Raw genomic sequence first — 22,077 nt, 5'->3', positions numbered from 1 at the left:
TTTTTTTAAGATGAGCAGATAGAACTTAAAACTGAGTATTGTTTTTCAGAAAGCACAGTCATCTGATTCACAGATCTTACTGAAGTGGCTTTTTCAGCTACAACAGCGATTAAAACCTAGCATTACAATAAACTTACCTTAGAATCAGACATTTAAGTTGTGTTTATCATAAAGTGTTCAAACTAGGAGTTTCAAAAATAATGAAGTATTTTTAACCATGTGGCTCTCACTATATTTTTTAGAAAGAGCAAAAGGTTGGTTTTTGTTTTTGTTTTTACCACAATACACACAAAATACATTTTAAAACGTTTTCACCTCCTCTTTTTTCTTTTCTGTTTTTTTTGTCTTACATGGATTAGTATAGTGCATAGACATTAAGTTAAAAATATACACGTATATACAAATGCCCGGGGGTAGTGCCCTGCTGAGTGCAGTCAGGTGACTGGTTTACACAGGGTTCTGTTTCAGGCTACTGCTTACATCCTTCCAACAAACTTCTCCCACTTCAAGAAAATAGTCACTGTATTCTAGTTTTCATAACTTCTTTTGTCATTTTCAGGCCATCTTGAATTTTTTTGGTGAATGGTATGACAGGAATCAATTGACTTTTCTCCAGTTATATCTGCACCTTTCATTGAATAATCCATCATGGTCAGAATCATTTCAGAAAGCCACCTTTAACGTACTCAAAATTCTTGAAAGCATTTGAGTCTTTCTATTTTAAACGATCTTCCATTAACTTGTCTATTTTTATACCAGTGTAAAAACTGCACATTTTTGAAGTGCTTTTTGGTACAACAAGTTCCTCTTCTTCCTCCTCCTACCCCACCCCTTTCAATGAACATTTTCCCATTTTTGTCTGCTTATACCTCCATACGAACTTTTAACTTATATTTAAAATATTCTTTGGCATTTGGATTGACTTTATGCTGAATTTAGATACTAACTCAAGAACCAGTATGTTTACAGTGGTCAAAATGTTCCCATTGTTAACTGCTTATAAGCCCCTGTATTCCCTTTCACCCCACCCCCAAGGAAACCACACTCTTGAATGTTAGTAATTCTTTTCTTTAGAGTTTTACTACTTATGAATCCCCAAACAATACAGAGTTTTTCCTGGTTGTGAACTTTATATAAATGTCCCCAGGCTGACCGCTTCTGACTTGCTTCTTTAACTCAACACGACTTCCGAGATGCATCCATGTTGATGTACAAAGCTCTGCACTGCACTTCGGGCTCTACAGAATTCCTCTGCGCAGGTGTACTTCGTTTATTCATTTTACTGTAGATGAGCAGCTGGCTCTCCTGCTCTCCTTTTTGGTTACTACAAATAATGCTGTTGTGACCGTTTCTGTACACGCTCCCTGGGTGTAGACATCTACACAGGAGTTTCTCTAAGCGTAAATCCTGGGCTGTAAGATACCTGTTCAACTTCACTAGCCGACACTGTTTTCCGAAGTGGTAGCACTGACTTCCACACCAAGAGTAGCAGATGAGAGTTGCTGTTGCCATAATCTCTCCAACTGTTGGTATTTTCTGACTTTTTAATTGTTGCTAATTTGGTGGCTAGGAAATGGTATTTCTTTATGATTTCAATGAACATTTCCTGATGACTAATAATGTTGGACATTTTTTCGTGTTTATGGGCCACTTCTGTTTCTTCTCTGTGATATGCCTACTTAGACTTTTTGCCCATTTGTTTTTTTGTTATTGATTTGCATTCAGGTGCTTTTTTTTTTAGCAGTTTATGTATATATTGTGATTATCTGTGTCTTGTTCCAATTGGGGCTTATTGTTCACTCTAGGGCATGTTTGGTAAACAAAAAAGTACTTACTATTAATGCAGCCAATTTTTTTTTTTACCTTTTCACTAATGGTTTGCCCTTTCCATCTTGTTGACAAAATCCTACCCTTCCCCAAAGTCATAAAAATATTCTTCTATATTGTCTTCTAAGCTTTGTAGTTTTAACTTTAATCTAGTAAATCTCTAATCCACTTGGGACTGATTTTTGTGCCTGGTGCAAGGTGGAAGTCCAATTCTTTTTTTTCCCCCTTGGGAAGAATTACTAGAGCCCCACTTACTAAATAATCCGTCCTCCGCCTCTAACTGATCTGCAATGATTACTTCCTGTACACGAGTGGGTCAGTTTCCAAGCTGACCTTTATTCTTGTCCATTCACCTGTTTATAACCTCTGTGCCAGTTCCGCCTTGTTTTAATCATGTATTTCACAGTAAGTTTTATACTCTGGTAGTGCTAGTTCCCCTCGCACTTGATTCTTTTTTAGGAATGTCTTCTATATATCCTTGACCCTTTGCTCTCCCATTTATATGTGAGGATCAGCTTGTCAAGCACCACAATGAAAGCCATTGGGACTTTTTTGTTGGAATTGCCTGACTCTTAGGAAATTTGGAAGAAAGAGTTTGAGACCTAGATGATCTATGTATATATCACACTCTCCATTTATTTGGGTCAACAAATGTGCTTTTTAAAATTATCGTTTTTCTCATTAAAAGGCTTATATACCTTTAAGATTTTTAGGTACTTTATAATTTTTTTGTCCCTACTGTAAATTCTATTTCTTAATTACATTTAAAAAACTTAAAAGCCATTACTGCTTGTGGCTGCTGTGTGACATGTAATTGATATTTGCATATTGATTTGGTTCCAGCAACTTTTGATTAACTCATAATTCTAATTTACCTTGTAGATTCTTTGGATTTTCATAGACAATGTGATCACACAACGTTAATCCATTAATAGATGAGTCACATTAATTAATTTCCTAATATTAACCAATTTGCATTCCTGAGATAAATCCAATTTGGCCATCATTTGTTATACTTTAAATACTTTAGACTTGGCTTACAAAAAATGCTTTAAAATGCTTTCCTTATTGATGAGTGCAAAGGGATATATATGTCTATCAGATCAGATTTATTAACTGTGCTATTTAAATCTTTTATGCCCTTAGTGATCATAATAGTTATGTCTTCTGTATGACCTGCTAATTAAGAAGTGCATTGAAAATGCTTATTATATTAGTAGCTTAACCTATTTCTCCTTGTAGTTGTGGCCTTTTCTTTCTAAATCTTAAGGTATATTACTGGTCATTTAGGTGCATAATTTATAAGTTCAGAATTGTTATATCCTTCTGGCAAATTAAGTTCAATGTCATATGTAGAGGGGAAGGAAAAGGGCTTAGTGTTAAAACATGGGGAGACTGAGGTTCAGGAAAAAAACCTACCCAAGAACATACAACTAGCTGAGACTTAAACTTGTGCTCTCAGATTATATGTACAATATTCTTTCTACTATACCATGTTCTCTGAAATTCAAAATGCTTTAGAATTCTGGATTATTGAGGAATAAGACAATAGAGGAAATAAACACACATAAAGAACTGGCTCTAGTAGAACATTTTCACTCAATTTTTTTTAAAAATTGCTAAGAGGGAGGATTTAAATAGCTCTCTACTTGACTGGGACAAAAAAGCTGAAGAAGAAAAAATCAGTGATTCAAATGCAGAGAAAAAGAAAAGCTAAAGTCATCGAATCCTACTGTGTGGTAATCAAAGAGCGGACATTACAATACAGCTCAGGTTATAAAGAAGAGGAGGATGAGAACTGGCACCCTCAGAACACCTGTAAAGAGAGAGCAAAAGAAACTAAAATTGTGAAGTTAAGACTATAAAAATCTAGGGGATATTACTAATTTCATATCAAGGAAAACAAAAAGTAATTTTTATAAAGCACAGTATAATCAATGCAAAAAAGCTCCCAAATCATAAAAGTTTTGATTAAAGGTCCATAATGTACCAGTGTCAAAAAAAGAAAAACTACGTATGTTCACATGTCTATATACTATACATGTATATAGAATATGTCACCATATGTATAAGGTACACAGTTTATCACTGGCACAGAGGTCAAGACGGACACTGACCCTGCAGGCTAATTAACTGTGATGGGACATGGACAGAGTATGGTTATCATTTAGGAGGCATTATGAACGTCCTGTAAGCAAAACTGTACGTTCTGTATTGTAACAAAGTTACAGTAAACCAGGTATCAACATAACAAAGCCAAGGACATCTGTACAAGATTTATTTCATTAACCACAATGTTTGAGTGATGGTATATACCCGATACAGAAGGAGTGATTCAAATCCATCAAGGGTTAAAGATCAGAGCCAAAGTCAGTGGCTTTGAATTCCCAGTCAATAAGAGTTTCATCCACCAGTTTGTTTTTCTTGGATTAACAAGAGTTGATGTACAAAACACCCTGTTTGAAGCTCCACCATGCTCTCTAACAAACAAGCACCACCAGGGACTAGACTTCATTGCTTCACTTCATCCTTGCTCTGGCTATGCTGGTGGGTGGCAGAAGCCTCTTGCCTGCATTTGACCTCCATTTATTCATAAGCATTCCTGTCTCCAGCCATAGCTCCCCCCAACAGCACATCTCAATAATTTCTCCTGAATTGCATGGCTGTCATATTGACAAACAGGACTAATGAGAGCAATTAAGTTCCCATCTGTTTAACAAAACATACCCTTCTAAGAGAACATCCACAGTCTTATTGCATTTAGTACAGTCACAACATTGACATGGCATGTGAGAATCAATACAAAATATTTATTTTCTTCAAACCACAGAATTCACCCTAGAGCCACATTATAAATTTCCCAGAATTGTAAGCCATTAACATTCTTCTAAACAATGCAGTCCAACCAGAAATGAACATAATTTCCAATCAGCAGGGGTACAACATATACTAGGGTCCTGTAAGAATGTACCTCTGATTAGCATTTCCTTTAATTCTCCCACAGCCACTCCACCAACATAAGCAGAAAAAGTGTATGTACTTGTACCACTCGGCTCTGGAAAGAGGTTCAAAATAGGGTCTTGGCCAGTGGAGATGGGAAAGCGTCCATGACTTAGTTAATAACCAGTGGGGACAGAAGAGGAATCATTTCCTTTGAAAAGAACAAGAGTCCTTTCATATATCCTGGTGGCCAGAAACTGGGGCAAATTTCAACAGGGTAATGACAGTAACAGGAAAGCCACTTCTCCATGGACTCCTATGTCTGTTTTAACTTCTGATAAACATGAGCTACATCTTACACAATCTTATTGAAAACAGTCATCACAACCAAAAAGGTCCTTTTAAACCTCTCCTAGGTGTCAGTCAAGGGATTCATATTCTGATCTTAAATTTTAAAGTCCCCTTAAGAGGCTTAAACCTGGATTAAAGTACATAATACTCTGAAGCTCAATGAGACACCAATTAAAAAAAAAAAATCCAAACAATGACTGGATAGTCAATGGAGGGGTTTTGCTTTTTAGTTATAAATATTTTTAGTATCTCAGATTAGCGTATATTCATAAAACAATGTTTAGTTATCTAATAATAGCTGCTTATTAGACAATTGAATTTTAGCTCAAGGGCAATGCCACTTGCATAATAATCACGGAAATAATGAGCTGCAATGAAACAGAAAAAACATAGAAGAAAATAGAGCCAGTCTCAATGAGAAGACGACAAAATCTGAAGGGTTACCCTGGGAGATTAAACAGGCTCACTAAATACCATGACACAAGTGCTCCCGCTCACTTCTTAACTCCAGAAACCAATCGTGTTTGCTAGACCACCATTACCTTTGCTAGGACGTGTGCACAGACCATCACTCTGAAGTTCTCCTTTTGTGCTGAAAAACTTTCAAATCCCTTGTTCGGTCAGTACAGAATATTGCGAGGTGATGCGTGTGCAAACTCTTCCTGAGGAATTCTTTGTGTGCAAATTTGCAACCTGACAGAAAGCATGGCATAGAGCAAGGGGAGTGACAGCCGTGGTGCTGGAAAGGGGCATGCAGAGTTAGCCACCATGGGCATCCAGCCTTCCGCAGGCTCGCTCACACATCAGCTCTCATCCCCCACCCCAAAGCAAGGGACGGGGACCGCCTCAAACGTGTAAAAGGGACAGGGTGAAAAAAAAAATAGTAACTTTTCCACAAAATTTAATAATGCACAGCTCATGCATCCAGGTTTATGTTTCTTCTCACAAACTCTACCTAAGAACTAGTAGGTTGAGTCACACCACCAGATTTTGCTCTCTGCCCTACAGAAAACAAAGCAGTCGAGTTAGGATGCAGCTGTGACAACAGAGGACATGAGATGACACTGTTACTGAAGCTTAAGGCCAACCTTTGAAATAAGTACAGTCTCTCAAAACAATGATCATCTACTGATGTTACGTGTCATCATTCCAAGGGGAGCAAGCTGGCTTTCTCTGGAGGGTCTGGTTTCGGGCCGCACATACATACCAGGCAGTTTGGCCAAACCAACTGCGTGTGTTGCCTCATGAGACCACCAACCTGCTTTACAGTTTTCTGTCTTCAGCGACTTGGGCCCCACCAAAAGCCAGTGTTTAACTGGCATGGAGAAACTGTATACTGTGCTGGCAAGAAGAATACAAGGACACACGAGAAGAAAATACTTTCAGGCAAACAGTGCTTAGGCAATCCAAAATGGAGGCAAATCTGATTCCCTCTCATGTTGCAAACTAAGATTTCTGCTAAGACTCCCAATTAAATAAGCAAAGCCAGTAACAATGTAAAGAAACAGATTCTTCATACTGCAGTATACTTCAAGGGGCCAAGATGAGTAACAACCAGGTCACCTGCACTGGAAAAACGTGTATATTCTTTCTACAGTGCCTTCCAATCACGGCTTTGCATCACCAAGCCCTCACCCACAGCAAGCTGCAGCCACTGTGCAAAAATGTACAGAGAAATTCAGTTCTGCAAACTTTACTCTGCCCACTTTTTGTTAATACATACATAATAAAAAGACAATATAAAATATTTCTTCATTAACTTAATAATGCAAAAAGCATCCAAAGATTTTAATGCCAATTCACATCATAATACAATGCTTTTTATAGGGAAAGTTTCGTTGTTGGCTGAAGAATACTCCCTCCCAGAAAAAGCATTTCGGTATATGATTAGGCTACTGGAGAATTCATCCACCTTTAAAGAACCATTCCAATTTTATTCCTTCCAGAAACATCATTAAAACCACTCAAGAGCTCAGTTGCAGGTGTTATTTATAAGCCTGCAGCAAGCATTCCATCAAGTAAAATCTGAACTTCATAATAAAATGGAATTCTTCCTTGATACTAGAATGTTACTGGTGTAGCAAAACAAACTGTACAGGGCATACAGAGAGCCTGTATATATTCTTACAGTAATTCAGTGTTTATCGAGACAGTCCAAACTGCTCACAGTTAAATGAGCCCAATTTAAAGTCCTCCTCAAAATCCACCAACTCTGGTTGATAAGTACTTAAAAAAATAACTCTGACAACTTTTACTTCTCTGAAGAATAAGTGGACAAATAGAGGACTTATTTTAGGTGACTGACTTGCTCCTAACACCACACTTCTAACTCTCCCACCCAGCCCGCTCCCCCAAAAAGGACAAAGTGAATTGGCAAAGGCACCTCTACTAAAAACCTGCCATCAGAGTGTGACAGTATCCCTGCCAGGTCTTCTTGTGTTGTCCCAAGTTCTCTGAAGAGGCAAATATTAGTCCAACACAGCCCAACGCTCAGGCATATGCTCGATTCAGATTTAAGCAAAACTGAGGAGGAAAATGTTTTTCCCTTGCCACAGCTTTCTATTTCTCTTTGCCTTTCAAAAACAATTCAGAATAAGCTTCAGAGTCTTTTATAAGGAACTAAATAGCACTGTGGGTGTATGGAGACAGAAAACACAGCTTTGCCACAGCCGGAAGGGAGCCTTTAAACAGAAGTGCTGCTGCTTCTCTATTATGCTCAAATGTGATGTTTGAAAAGACGCAGACTGCAGACTTTTTTTTTTAAGTACTTATCTCACCCGTTTAAAATGAAATGGATCAGGAATCCCACATCATTGATTATATTTGGATTTAATAACCGTACCTGCTTCCTAGAGCATCGCAGGAACCAGCTTTTACCGATGGGTGATTCTCCACAGTATTAAAAAGGGAGTTTTAGTGCTAAGGTACTGTCCCCTAAACTAGCATAATGCCAACACTACAGCAGCTGGTGAGATCATGTTGTGATGGAGGAAATGGAAACGTTCTACAAGGTTGGTCCCTAACATGCCACGGTGAGGCCAGAGGAAATTTGGCCAATGTGCAACATGTTTCTATTTTCCCACTTATTCAGCATCCTGTTATCAAAGTCACACCTGACATCTTGGCGGGTTAGTCTGTGATTTGATAAACGTTTTCGGGAAGCATTTGTGAGTTTGACAACATGGTCACAGAGTTGCAAAGTGCACAAAGCTCAAGGCACAGAGTAGAAAACAGTTGTGAACTGATGGGGGGAAGAAGTTATATTGAAAGCAGGGTTAGCATTTTTAACAAGACTGTCTAATGCTAAATAAAGACCAACTCTTTTAAAGGGGTTTGTTTTGGTTATGGGTGAAAAATACTGTATTGTAATGATCTGCTTGATTTTAAAGCAAAAGATATCTTGATGTGTGAAACCAATATGCCAAAGTGCCAAGTCCACAAATGAACAAAACAAGTGCTTTAAAAGAAAAAAGAAAGATTCTTCTGCTCTTGTATTTTTGGAGGAAGCTGCTGATTTTGGCTGCCGTATCACACTTAGCAATGGTCACTCTTCATGACGCCTGTTGCTCACGGAATCTGTAGATAAACTCATTAGAAGATTGTCCCATTTCAAAATTATCCCCAAGTCTAGCAGCAACTGTTTTTATCGTTTTTGTTTTTCTTTGTTAGTTTTTTGTTTTTTAAAATTACAAACCAAAGTAAGAAGTCCAACATCCTCTTCCGAGAACAGCTTTGTGACAGAGCTCCTGAGTGTCTGCAGGACCCCCGCTGTGCTCTGCAGCTCCAGTGTGTCCTCTTTTCAGGAAGGAAGGTACCTCCAGCACAGTCACTATCTGTACCCTCTGGAACTTGCACATGCTGATGAGCTGTCTGAAAAAAACATCAGAGGAGGAAAAAGCACCAATGGCAGACAGCATCTGACAACGGTAGGAATGTTTATTTAACACATACATCTCACCCCTGTCCTAATCCCCTAAAAGGAGGTTGGGGAAAAAAATACCTCAAAACCATGTGGTTTTGAATGAAGTAAAAGGGGACAAGATCGTCAGGAATTGAGTCTGGGTCCTTATCTCATTCTAGGAGAGCCTGACGAGCTGGCAGCCTCTTGACAACTGCCCAAGAACCACTACCACCAACTGGACCTGAGAGCTGCCATGGCTTTTGCACAACAGCCCGACCCTGACCACACACGGGGCCCGAGAGCCCACCATCAAGAACACCGTGGGTATCATTATAGCCAGTGGCTGCCTTACATCACAAAACCATCAAAGACGGCAAGGAACATCATTACTTACTATAAGCCAACTCATCCCCAGCTCTCTTCCGGGACTGGTCACCTCTGGGGATAAGAAGAGAAGAGGGAGTCAACAGAGCTGACTGACATCTTCACACATCAAAGCAGGAGAAATACACTGGCATAACCGATAATGGAAATGGAGCAGACATTTCGGTGCTAACCATCTATTCTAAAACAGACATTAAATGGTAGCTGAGTCATTTATAATCTGAATGTTCTTAGATAAAAGGTGCTATCTTTTAAATATAGAAAGCCATTAAATGAAGGAAGGATTATCTATAAAGATGGTTTATACTGGGTTCTAGAAATTGGTTCAGACTAAAATGTCTTTGAAGAGAAATCTGGCTCTACTATCAATGTCCCTGGTGACCTGCATATAATAGGGCAAATTTCAAATATGAAAATAGAATAATTCAAAATCTTCCCTTAAAAGCCCTATTATGTGACCAAAAACTGCTTAAAGCTTCTGAAAAATCTCAGAATCTTAATGTACATGAATATCCTTCTTGCAGATAAAAGAACATGAACCTTTACATACATTAACCAGTTCATCTCCAAACACCAACAGAAGTTCTGGTTCCACTTTAGAGATAAGAAAATCGAGGTATGATTAAGTCTTATGCTACCTGTAAATCCTATTTTTTGTCTCTCTAGTTTCTTAGGCAATAATCCAGACAAATGACTAAAATGCTTAAGCAATGAGTGATAATAACCAATTCACTAGCTTTTTCTTCCTCGGCCTCTGAGCAGCATTTCCACAGTTGACCTCGTCCTTCCTAGGAAACAGTCCTAGCTCTGCCCAACAATCTATCCTTGGCCACTTTTTCTTCTCTGTGTATATTCTCCTTAGTCTAGGCGAGCGGTCAATCCTGTCTTGTAACTTGAAATACAATGCATATGTCAGTGGCTTCCAGATTTGTCTTCAGCTCTGACTTCCTCACTACACCGGGACTTACAGGTCGAGCTGGCTCATCGCCACTGCTGCTCGGATGACTTCCAGATACTGCAAACTTACAGCAGCCGGAATGCACTCCACCCCTACGCCTTCCTCGGTCTTCCTCAATAAATCGCACCACCATCCACCCAATTACTCAGGCCAAAATCCTAGGTTATCCTTGATTCCTCTCTTTGGCTCACTCTGGAGCATTCTGACCCAAAACATAATCCAAAATCAACCACTCCTCAACTGCACAGCTACAATCCCAATCCAAGCCACTACCATCTCTCCCCTACACAACGGTGAGAGTCTCATTATCAGTCCAGGCAAGAGTCAGGCAATCTTATGTACAAGCATAAATAAGATTATTTCATGCCTCTGAAAAGCCCTTCAGTGGCTTTCCATTACAGGTAAAAACTCAATTCAAATTCATTTTCCCAGCCCTGTGAGATACGGCTCCTCCTACCTCTCAACCCTCATCTTCCACCTCTGCTCACTATGCGTCAGTCACTCTGGCTTGCTTTCTGTCCCCGGGACCTGTCAGCACTTCTGCACTTACTCTTTTCTCTGCCTGCAGCACTCTCCCCCAAGTAGCCATGCGGCTGTCTCCTAGGTCTAGCTGGAGGCACTACATTACCAAGTGAGCTGAACAGCCCCTCTGCCAGGCCCTGCTCACTCACTCTCTATCCCTGCTTCGTGCTGTTTTTAGCCCTTGTTATTACTTGAAACAATTTGTTTACATGTCTGTTATTAATCTCCCAACAGAAGAGCATAAGCGCCATGAAAACAGGAACTCTGCCCGCCTTGTTCCCCCAGTACCCAGAGCAGTGTCTAGCACATAGTAGAAAATGGTGAGTAATTCATTAGCAGCCTCTACAGAGGGATTCAAATCCTAGCCCAAGTAATTACTTCATGCTTTCGTGTCGTCTTCCAGATTACCGAAGTTTCCCACTTTCTCTAGTTACGCCCAAGAACGTAAACCAGGACAGAACCCTCTTGCGCTGAGTGAGAAGTCTTAACGACCGGCAAGAAAAGAACACACCAAACCGTCTCTGAAGGGTTTTTCTCTGGGCTGAGCATTTAGAGAAAAACAGACGCAAGTGTTAGTATGGACTAGCTTTAGGTGGCCTAGGGAGCTCTGAGCAGACCTGCTCTCCTGCCACTTTTTAAGCATCTCTATTGTTAACGCTGGATCTAGCCAAAGCCAGTGGAGAGTCTTACACTAGCCATCATCACGGCGGCGTTAACCAGCTATTCTGTAACCAGTAAGATAATGCTGATCAAGAAAGAAGACACAGGACGGCTCTTGTATCTGGGACCTCTATAGACAGTCTTCATTCCTACCTCCCCCCAAATATTTTTTAATGGAATATGCAAAAATAGAAAACCACAGATGTGGAAACCACAGGAGGCACAAAGAATGTAAATGTGAGGTGTGTGAGAGGCTGCCAAAGATATTATTCAGCGCCACAAGCCTGGAAAGCTATTAGCTACCCTCAAAGCCAGATCCCTGCTACTAAACAGAAAAGCCCCAAGCCCAGAGTGACCCTCTCAGCTGAAAAACCAACAATACCCCTAACAAGGTTCTATTTTGTTCCAGAAATCCAGGTAACAATCACTCAGCAAGAACATTTTTACGTGCCTTTAAAAGCTATTTGGTACATGCTTCGAAGAGGCCTGGAGGCTGGTTTGAATGCAGACGCTCCATCTGAGGGCCTGCATGTTAGAAGCTCCCCAATGAGCTTATCTTCCGTAATGTGATCGCTGACAGCGACAGACACCAACCTGCCCTTCCCCCACAATAACAATACAATAATGCAGGTAACACGTAAACAGAAAATGTTTCTCTTAGCTTGTATGTTACTTCTAGCTTTGAAATAAGTCCACACTATACTTCCATGCAACTAAAGACGTTTCACATAAACTTCAGCTCAAATGAGAATCTGTCCATTAACTTCAAAAGAGGATATATTTGACAACATTAACATGTTATTTCAGAACACTTCAAAGACTTTCTCTGTGCCATCCACGTTACAGCTGTGTGCTGCCTATTCAGGACTCCCTACATCACATAAATGGAACACAGCCTTACATGAAAAAACAGCCTGCAAAGCTGAACGGGAATCACGTGATTGGCTAGACACAAACCATAAAATGACTGCTCACAACAGGAGAGCCAGTAACAGATTTTTTTGTTAGATAGCTAATACTATATTTTTGCATCATGGGACACCATTTCTTCCAAAACAATCTAGCCAAATAATGGTGGAAGGCAGCACCAAGTCTGGCAGGGCAGCTACGGAAGGTCCATGCGCAAGAGCTGGCAGCACAGGCAGCCCTTCCCTCAGCTGCCAAGTGCACGGTGTGCGCACACCTGTCTGACAGCTCGGAGGCAACTCAGCAGTGAGGTGGAGTGAGTCTGGACTGTCACCTAAAGCAGGGCCTACTCTGTGCAAAGCACCCATCAGAATAACTTATGAGGCAGACTTTAATCCTCCCAGTAAATGTATAATACACTGTTAATTCTAGAAATGGCCCAATTCAGTTCATAAAATAGAACATCTTAATTTTATCACCTTTTGGAATACTAATATTTAAATTTCACATGAAAGAATTCCATTAAGAGAAACAAAAATTCCAATTTACACAAAAATCCAAGGCATTTCCTTGAATATGACCAGCCTGGCCTTAGCAGAACAGCGCCAGGTTGGTTCTTCATGTTCAAAGGCAATGTTACAGGAGACTATTCATGGAGTCAGTGCCCCATCTCAGCCCAAGCAAATTTTACATTAAGAGCTGCTACACACCAAGCAGTCCTGCTCCCTGTTCCCTTATTCCAGTTCCAAAACTGGGACTAGGAAAATGTCTCCAGATATGTTTAAACAGTTCCACACAGTTCTGGATGGTGAATTTAAGGTGCTCAGAGACATGTACAAGAGCATCTTCCTACACTGCTTCACAGAAGTAAGTTTTCAGAAGGCTGTTTATTTGTTAAAGGCTCAAGAAGCTTGGCTCTAAAATTACAAGCAAACATTCAAATAAAACATGAGTGAAAACATAAAAGACTTCAAAATTATGGTAAGCCTAGGAAAAAAGTTACAGGTACACTCGGTTTCTTTTGCATTTATTTGAAAAGATTTGAGAAAAAACTTATAATTCAAAATACATTAAGCCATAAAGAAAAAACTTGATAACGTTAGTTACACAAAATAAAGAACTTACGCATGACTTCAAATAAAACAAAAAACCACCAGAAGCAAAGTCAAAAGACAAACTGAGAAAAATAACTGTCTTATCTTGAGTAAACAATCTCTTCACTACAGAAAGAGCTCCTAGAAACCAAGAAAAAAAGACTAAAAATCAAAAAATCAGCGAAACACAGAAACAAAGGCCACAAAGAACAGGCACTTTGACACGCTGCTAGTGGAGGTGCAGAATGGCACAATCCCCCGTGGAGGGCATTTTGTTGGTATTAAGCAATTTTACCACTGCATCTCCTCCTGACCCAGCTTTCTCACTTAACGGGAGTTACTCTCCAAACACACTGACAACAGGTACAAAATTACACATGCAGCTTTCTCTGTAATAGAAAAGACTGGAAATAATTCAAGTTGCCATCTACAGAGAACTGGTTAAATAAATTATAGTGCATCTACACAATGAAATGTTTAAGAAAGGAATAAAAACAAGAATATACATTGTGTTTCCTGTCTCTGTATATAAAATAAGCACTGAAGGGAATCATAAGAAACTAATAAAAACGGTTACCTAATGGCTGGGAGCAGATGAGGAGACAGGTGGGAGTAAAACTTCTCAGTGTATATACACTTCTTGTATCATTTTTTAAAACTATACGAATATATTACTCTTTGAAAATGAGTAAGTGAAATTATTATAGCATTAAATGGCCTCATTCTGTGTATGAAAATAATACTGCTGTCAGAAATACTACAATTGATGTCAGGAGACACCTGACCACTGGGCATCAGGGAGAAAAATCAGCTGTTTACATCCAGCATGTCCCAGTGGCCTTTCCTCCCCCTAACTTGCCACAGGAAAGGCAGGATTACCAGGCCTGTCTACACAGCTTCCTGGGGATAGCTGCCTGAGCCTTTCCAGTGTGAGCTGCCAGTGAGGGGGGTAAATGACCAGTGGATTACTCAGTGCCCCTCTACCACAGGAATACAGATGCCACCAGGACAAAAAGGGAATTCATACCAATCCGTGGGCCAACAAAGAACAAACCTGTGCTGAAACCAGAAACTTAGAAACAGTGATCTTGGTCAAGACTAGAATCCTGAGATGGAGCTTGGCCCCAGAACCTATGAAAGACGGTGCCCATCCTCCGCCCCACCCAGACAGGTGGTCTATTCTCAGGGCACTCTGTGGTCACAACTACGCCTCAGTGAGGAACTCGGGTGTCTTCCTTTCCACAGGTTTCTTCAATGTGAGGGATTCAAATAAGAGAAGGTATGTAAAAGAGCTAAGGAGGAGGCAAGGATTATGAAAATATAAAGTACCACACTGCTGTACCCTTCAATGATTTGGTGACGTAACAGGGTGTTTTCCCACAGGGAATCAAAGAATTTTTACAAAATTTTAGTTGAAAATATGCACTTGAAAGATTTTCTCTGATAAAGCCATGATACTGAATTGGAAATTTTAGAAAAATTAGCTAAGCATATGTATCAAAACCAAGGGAGGCAAATTTTTGTGGACACATATAAGTGATACTCTACTTTTTAAGAAGAAACAAAGTTTAGGAAAAAGTGAAAATATGAAAAACAGAATCTAAAGCCTCTTTACCAGTTTAGCCGTAAAACTAGTCATCTGCTAGTTTAGTCATCAAAGTACATTATAACTGATCATAAAACTTTTACGAAGTTTTTCCAAATGTTTGGAACTAGTCAGAAGAGCTCTTGGAGGCGGCCCAGCCTATCTGCCACCCCCACCCATAAGAGACCCCTTCCTCAAACTCTACTCAAGTGAAAAGCAGCTTCCGTGACGTCAGAGCCCAGCTTCAACACGTCCACGGACAGGGAACTGACCCCTCTCCCAGCAGCACCGCCCCGACTCCTGGACAGTTACCCCCCAAATCCTAAGAACGCCGGCTGCCCTCCCCCGCCGAGCCATCTGGCCCAAACAAGCAGATACCTTTTGTCACAAAAGGAAAAGAAAACTTGCCTCGTAAAACCGTTTTGTATAAGTTCTCTTTGAAGTTTCTGATCTTGAGCAGCATATTCAGAAAGTTCAGATTCCACCGCCCGAGGGAGAATGTTTGGAATAAATTTAGAAAATAGAGTCGGAGCCATCTGAACCCACTCTGTGAGGGAAGGAAAAGATCCATTAAGGAAATCATGCAGAGAAATTAAATAGAAACGAGAGAGTTTTCTTCTCAAAGAACAAGAATATATACTAAACCAAACTTAAAATGGGGAAAAAAATCAGTGCAATCCCTTCTGATACAGAGGTTAAATTTCCTTTCTAAATAGAAGTTACAGAAAGTGAGTATTTTTACATTTTACTGATTTAACAAAATTTAATGAAAACCCCTAGAGAATTTCTGAATGAACCTTATCAAAATTCCTAAATATATAAGAAAACATGAATAAAATAACCAAAGAATTCTAAGTGGAAGGGGACCTGGAGGGAAGGGGTTTGGTGGAAATACTTAGCCTGAAAAAGTATTAAATAAAACAATATACTGGCCAAGAATACAATAGCACATGTAGTAATAAGCAGACATAAAAAAAGAAGTACCACAAAAATGGGGAGGCGACAAGAGAGAACATGACAAAGATGAATTAGTATCTTTATTGTAAAGCATTTTAACAGATTAGGAAGTCCACATAAATGGGTGAAAGACAGGAATGAATTTAAGAAAACAAAAATAAACAGAATAATAGGTTTGTTAATATTCAGAAAAACTCAAGCTAAAACAAACATACACTCTTGCCCAGTACTCAATGGACACTAACAATATGAAAAATGCCCACCTGTATGCCCTTTTGGACTCTTTTAATCTAGCCCTTCCAAATTTTCCCTTCTGGAAAACATCTTGGCTGTATATATCAAAAACCATAAAATGTCAGTGCTCCATTTAATCTAGCAAATTCACTTTAAAAACTGTAATCTAAATAAGTAATTCTAAATCTGAAGAAAAAAACAAAACACGCTTAATGCTATGCAATGCTGAGTCATTAGTAAATTTTAAAAATGTCCAATGAGAGAATACCTAAGTTAGAGATGCCAAAAAAAAAAAAAAAACCACCAAAAAACTCAGAAAACAAGCACCGCAAATACCACCAAGGCCAATCCACTCACCACCCCTTGTACTAATTCATGTCAAAATGTTCTCAACAGTGCAGTGTCTGTCTCTCCTTCAAGTTCAGCTCAAAGATGGCTTTAGTCTCAATTCAGTGCCCTGGGGAGCCACTAACCCATCAGTCTGAGCTGGCAAGGAGTCAAACCAGTCTGCCATTTTATGGAACTCCAGGCATTCAAAGTGAAAATGAAGAACAAAGAAAGTATGTGTATTAAATGAAAAAAGGCAGGGTAGGGTGGTGGGAACTATTCCTAGACTGAGCTTTGAAAGACTGGATGGAAACACATCTAAAACGATACTATTTATTAGAATCTGCAAGGACTAGGGCCCAAGAATCCATAGTTTAAAAAACTTTAGGTGATTCAGATGCATTCATTTATAAAAATCAGCATTTAAGGACTACTGCAATGAAAGAAACATTTACATTTAAAATTCAACTTTTAAAATATTTTAACCTTAATCTGTCTGGTGAATAAAACTGCTTTAACAAACCAGGAACACAATGGGTACTGGGAAGACAAGTTAATGTCAAAATTTGCTTAACAGTATCTCAGAAAATACCTAGGGTAGCAAAAGGTTAGTCTGTGATAAAATTCACCTTTTCAAAAGGACAATTGTCAAACACAGAATTCTCCTCACAAGTAGTAGGAATCCTATTACCAGAGCTCAAACCTGGATAAAATAGCACTTAGATAAACATGTATCTGTAAGGTTTTCTACCCTTAGTGACTATGTTCATTCTGTAATTTTGTTACTTATGATAAAGCCAGAGCTGATAAAGCTGCCTATTTGGGAAGCAAAATTTAGAAATTTGTCATACTGCACTTGGATGCCTGCCAAAACAAAAGAACGAAATCATTCATAACCTGGCACTGAAAGAAAAATTCAGGAGCCACTTTCATCGCAGTTAGTAACATGAAACTCAAAATTCTGAGAAACTAGAAACACATGAGCTGATTGGACACACGCAATATTTCTGCCACCTTAGGTAAATAATTACAGGAATCGTATGTTAAAAAATTATGAAGACTAGAGTAAGAGCTGATCCAAACTTAAGCAACATTAAATCTGAATACTCTAGAAGTCACTAATTGTTTAAAGTAGACTGAGAAAGGAGTTATTTCTGACATCACAGTCTACCCCCAGTATCAGTTTTACTTGGTTTCCATTTTAACAAGCTAAATTCTGACATATATTTTAATACTAAGTAAATAAACAATCAAGACATCAATTAATTAAAATAAAATAACCACTGGATCTAAGTGGACAGCAGTAACCACAGTTAATAGTGGCATGCTTACTACACTACAGGTACTGTGTTAAGCTCTTTAGATCACATTTTATTTCATTCAATCCTCAAATGATAAAAGAACTTCACAAAAAAGGTAATTACTGTCAAAAAAGCATCCCTTATGTTTCTAGATTGAAGAACAGTTTTCTACCCTGAACTTCTGTAGTCTCTCTCCTCGCCATTTTTTAATTGGCTAGACAACTGTATGGGAAGTGTGAGGTTCTGGCTTGCAAACAGGAAGATATATACAAAAGCATGTTGGGATTCCTTTAAATTCACAGTGTTTTAGTCTAAGATAGAGACATTAAGATAATCTACAAACCACACCTTTGAATATAGTGATCTCTGAGTTTTGGCTCTGCTAGTCTCTCTCCTCAAAATATCCTTATGCAATGACTGTAACGTTACCAACACTTCCAGATTCCTTGTGTAACAGGCCTAACAATAGAGTTGTGAATGTGTATGTCTGGGCAGATCTGCAGGACAGGGCAGAAGTGAAGGAGAAACTCATAACAAAAAAGAGATTAATGACAGACATGAGATTCAACTTTCATCTCAAGTGTCACCTACAAATTATTTCTTGTATTTCCCAAACCTGTTGGTTTTCACTAGTATAGAGAGGTTTCCAAGGGAGGTCATGATATCTACTCAATTTTTTGCTGTAACAAATCCAAACACCATTAGGCCTCAGAAAACACAAAGAAACATGGTCCTCTCACACAGGGCTGGAACTGCCATAAATAAACAAGCCCAGCCCCTGAAGACTTGACGCTGTTTACCTGGTCTGAGAGTGTACAGGCCTTTCACAATATTTGCCATAGTTGAAGGTGTGACCTGAAATGGTGTTGACTGGGCTTCTAAAAGTAAAGCTGAAATAAAGAGAAAATGATTTAGAAAAATGTACCACTTACTGATTGTCAAGGTTTCTCTTTCTATCACCCTTTTTCCCAAAAACTGAAGGGTAAACAAGGGCAAGAAAAGAACAGCCCAAGAGGACAAACCAAGGGTCTATACACTACAGTTTTTGGTGTTTGTTTTTTTTTTTTAAATCCAGTGCAGTAGAGTTCAATCTAACAAGTAAATATGTGCAGGACTGTTGAGACACTAGCAGAAATGATTCAACTCACGGAGGTTCTTTAAAGTAGTAAAGCTTCCTAAAACCAACAGTCTTCACGGTTCTTGTGAGTTACAAGTGCTTCCCATTAAGTTTATGATTCACAACATTTACATTTGGGGGATGAAATGTTCCCTAACTCTCGTAATCATTTCAACATTAGGGTTCCCGTTCCTTCAAATCACCATGTATGATGCTCTTGGAATTCTTCTGAAAGACACGTCACTAGTAATTTTAGGAACCACAATCAGAGTCAGACACTCACTTTCCCAAATGCTGCACGTGTACTTTTTTCTTACTGAAGGTGAAGGTAACAGATCACACTGGCTCATCCTTCCCAAGTTCAGGACTCTGGTAACTACATGACCCTGACTAATCATGACAACAGTTCGTTTTCTTTTAGGTTATCTACGGCCATACAAAAATCTTATTAAAACATTTTTAAATGGATAGGAATAATTCCTTTAAATAACATTAACACATACAGATGAATTCCATCATTTAGTGACTACAACAGGTACTACTGACTCAAAACAGCTCGTTTTTCATTTATTTTTCAAAGACCTTAGTCTAAGTCAGGCTTGTAAAATTACATAAGCTGTTTTCTTCTGTCCACGCCTTTCCTAAAATGAAAACGCCATCTCACTTGGCCAAAAATGATTTTGTAGTTTCAAGCGTACAATGTGAGTTATATGTGAATTTATGATGAAGGCCAGGGGAGCACTGTTCAAGTTTATCCTTCTGATTTTATCATCAGTAGTTAGTTATAATTTTGAATGACAGATAAATTTTAAGGATGACAAATGTTAGGCATTGCAGAAAATCATATTTTAAAATGCGGTGTTCAAAAACTGAAATTATAAACTGTAGGTTCTCTTCTACTCAAGGTTCTAATTTCAAATGTACCCCAAACCCAGGCTCTGCCTCTATGGATCCATCTTCCACCTTTCTGGCCTTGTTCCCACTAACTCTTCATGTTCTATCACATTCATCATGTAGTCAAATATACACGTTTGCAAACAGCCTCTATATAACTATAACCACCTGTGTCAAATTTGATAGCTATAAAGAAATGATAAATTCACAGACTAAATTATACATAAAATGTATATAAATTTAGGATGAGTTACTTGAAAATAATCACATTCAATAATAAAAGGTTATTAGAGTTGAGAAGGTGTAACATTTCACTAAACTCCTCTGCACTTAAAACTCCGTAGGAAAACAATCTTTAGAAGATTTTCTAGTTGAAATCCCCTTTTAAGGAAAAAGAAATGGGAATTTGAGAGAGCAGTAGCTTGAGAGAGGAAAGAAAATATTTACTGAGTATTTAATACGTGCTAGGTACTTTACATATGTTTAATTCTCATAAGTTTTATTTAATTTAGGATTTACTTTCTCACAAGCTAAACTGTCATCTCCCTTTTTTTTTTTAAACACAAACAAGGAAACTGAGAATTCTATGCTACCATTTCAGAAACATTAACATTGCACTCCTTCTAGAATTACCTGTAACAAAGTTAGGGGTGAACCCCTTAATAATATCTCCCCCAATGTCAGAGAAAAAAGAAAAGGGCAGCAAGCATCATGTCAGATATGAAGGCACTGTCCAGTGACCAGGCTGCTCCTAGCTCCCTGGGTCACATTTTCAATTCCTCAGTGTCTCTCTCTATATAACTGGACTTTAACACTTGCTATATGATTCAGAAGACGTCAACATCAGGGTTGAGATGCCAATGCTCTTTGATTAAAAAAAAAAAAAAAAAAAAACCACTGCTAGTGTTATCTTACCCCTCTATAAGTTGAATTACTTACGCATTAGGCTGTATATGTGCTTTTCTGCAACATGTTCCGTAAACAGCTTTATAAGATCATCTTTTAAGTCTCTGTTAAGCTTGGTTTCGATGTAAAACTTATTCTGAAAAAGAAAATAAATTATTTTTCAGTGTATCAATTAGAAGGAAATGATTAGTCTAATGAACTGAAGCACTAAAAAAATTGTTTTGGCAAACAATTCATAAAGGCATCAATTAAAACATAAAAACTCGACATCAAAAAACAAAAGCCCTGTCACTATTAGTTATAGTCTTCCTAGCATGGGGTTAAGAGCACATGAAGATAAATGCTATGAATCATATACCCCAAAAGGAACATGGGAAGATACCCAACATTAACTAGTCAGGAATGTAATGGACCGCACTGTGTGACAGGCACTTAATATGTCCTTTTAAATTACTACATCATCATCTAAAGGCAATACCAGGAAACACTAGTGAAAGGTAACCCACTTGCAAAGATCCAGGCTGACAGCAGACAGTGGACACACATTGGTTGACTCTTTAACAAATATTCCACTTCAACGATTAGTGGACGTCACTCAGCTTATGACATTCCTTAGGGATGGATGGTCTTTGGTTCAAAGACAGACACAACCCAAGGTAGCCCAATCAGACTGAGAGAAACCTAGGCTTTAGTGAAAAGTATCTTACGGTCATCTTACAATGAGGAAAACAACATGAAACAGAAGTGTAAAGCAAAGAGACAAAAAACAACCTGAGGTCTTCATAACACTGCTGAACCACAGATTCAGCCAACCTCAGAGACTGCCTTCTTTCTAGAGTTTTATTACAAGAGATAATTCTTTATTTCCTACAATCACTTTGAATCGGGTTTTCTGTTTCTTGCAGCCAAAAGCATCCTAATAAGAACAACTGGCTAGTCAAAAGGAATTTGTTCATGTTTTAAATGTTAACTCAACGCACAGGAGTGGAAAATGCAAAGAGGAATGTCAGCAAGTTGCTCAGAAATTCTCTCAATGCTTAACATTTTTTTCTTTCTAAAAAATTATAAAAATAACATGCACATAATTACAAAATAAAGCCATGCAAAAGAGTATGCCACAAAAAGAAATCTTCCACAGCACACCTTCTCTCCCATTCCCAAAGGTCCCATTCTGCACTGCAAAAACTTTTATGTATTCTTTCTAAAATGTTTT

At 38.6% G+C, this 22,077-nt stretch overlaps 1 protein-coding gene across 1 annotated transcript in view; it reads right to left on the bottom strand.

The window, feature by feature from the left end:
- Positions 1-1,765: 1,765 nt before the first annotated feature.
- CACUL1 (CDK2 associated cullin domain 1) overlaps positions 1,766-22,077 on the bottom strand; it is a 58,101-nt gene continuing 37,789 nt past the window's right edge. Inside the window, exons 5-9 of the mRNA XM_032490795.1 lie at positions 20,898-21,000; positions 18,748-18,837; positions 15,537-15,675; positions 9,414-9,457; positions 1,766-8,988 (exon numbers count right to left, since the gene is read on the bottom strand). Coding sequence (XP_032346686.1) covers positions 8,948-8,988; positions 9,414-9,457; positions 15,537-15,675; positions 18,748-18,837; positions 20,898-21,000 — 417 coding nt within the window. The 3' untranslated portion in view covers positions 1,766-8,947. The remainder of the gene's footprint in view (positions 8,989-9,413; positions 9,458-15,536; positions 15,676-18,747; positions 18,838-20,897; positions 21,001-22,077) is intronic.

The sequence above is a fragment of the Camelus ferus genome, chromosome 11 (assembly GCF_009834535.1).
Source record: "Camelus ferus isolate YT-003-E chromosome 11, BCGSAC_Cfer_1.0, whole genome shotgun sequence".
Taxonomy (NCBI): domain Eukaryota; kingdom Metazoa; phylum Chordata; class Mammalia; order Artiodactyla; family Camelidae; genus Camelus; species Camelus ferus.
This window is presented reverse-complemented; position numbering and strand designations above follow the sequence as displayed.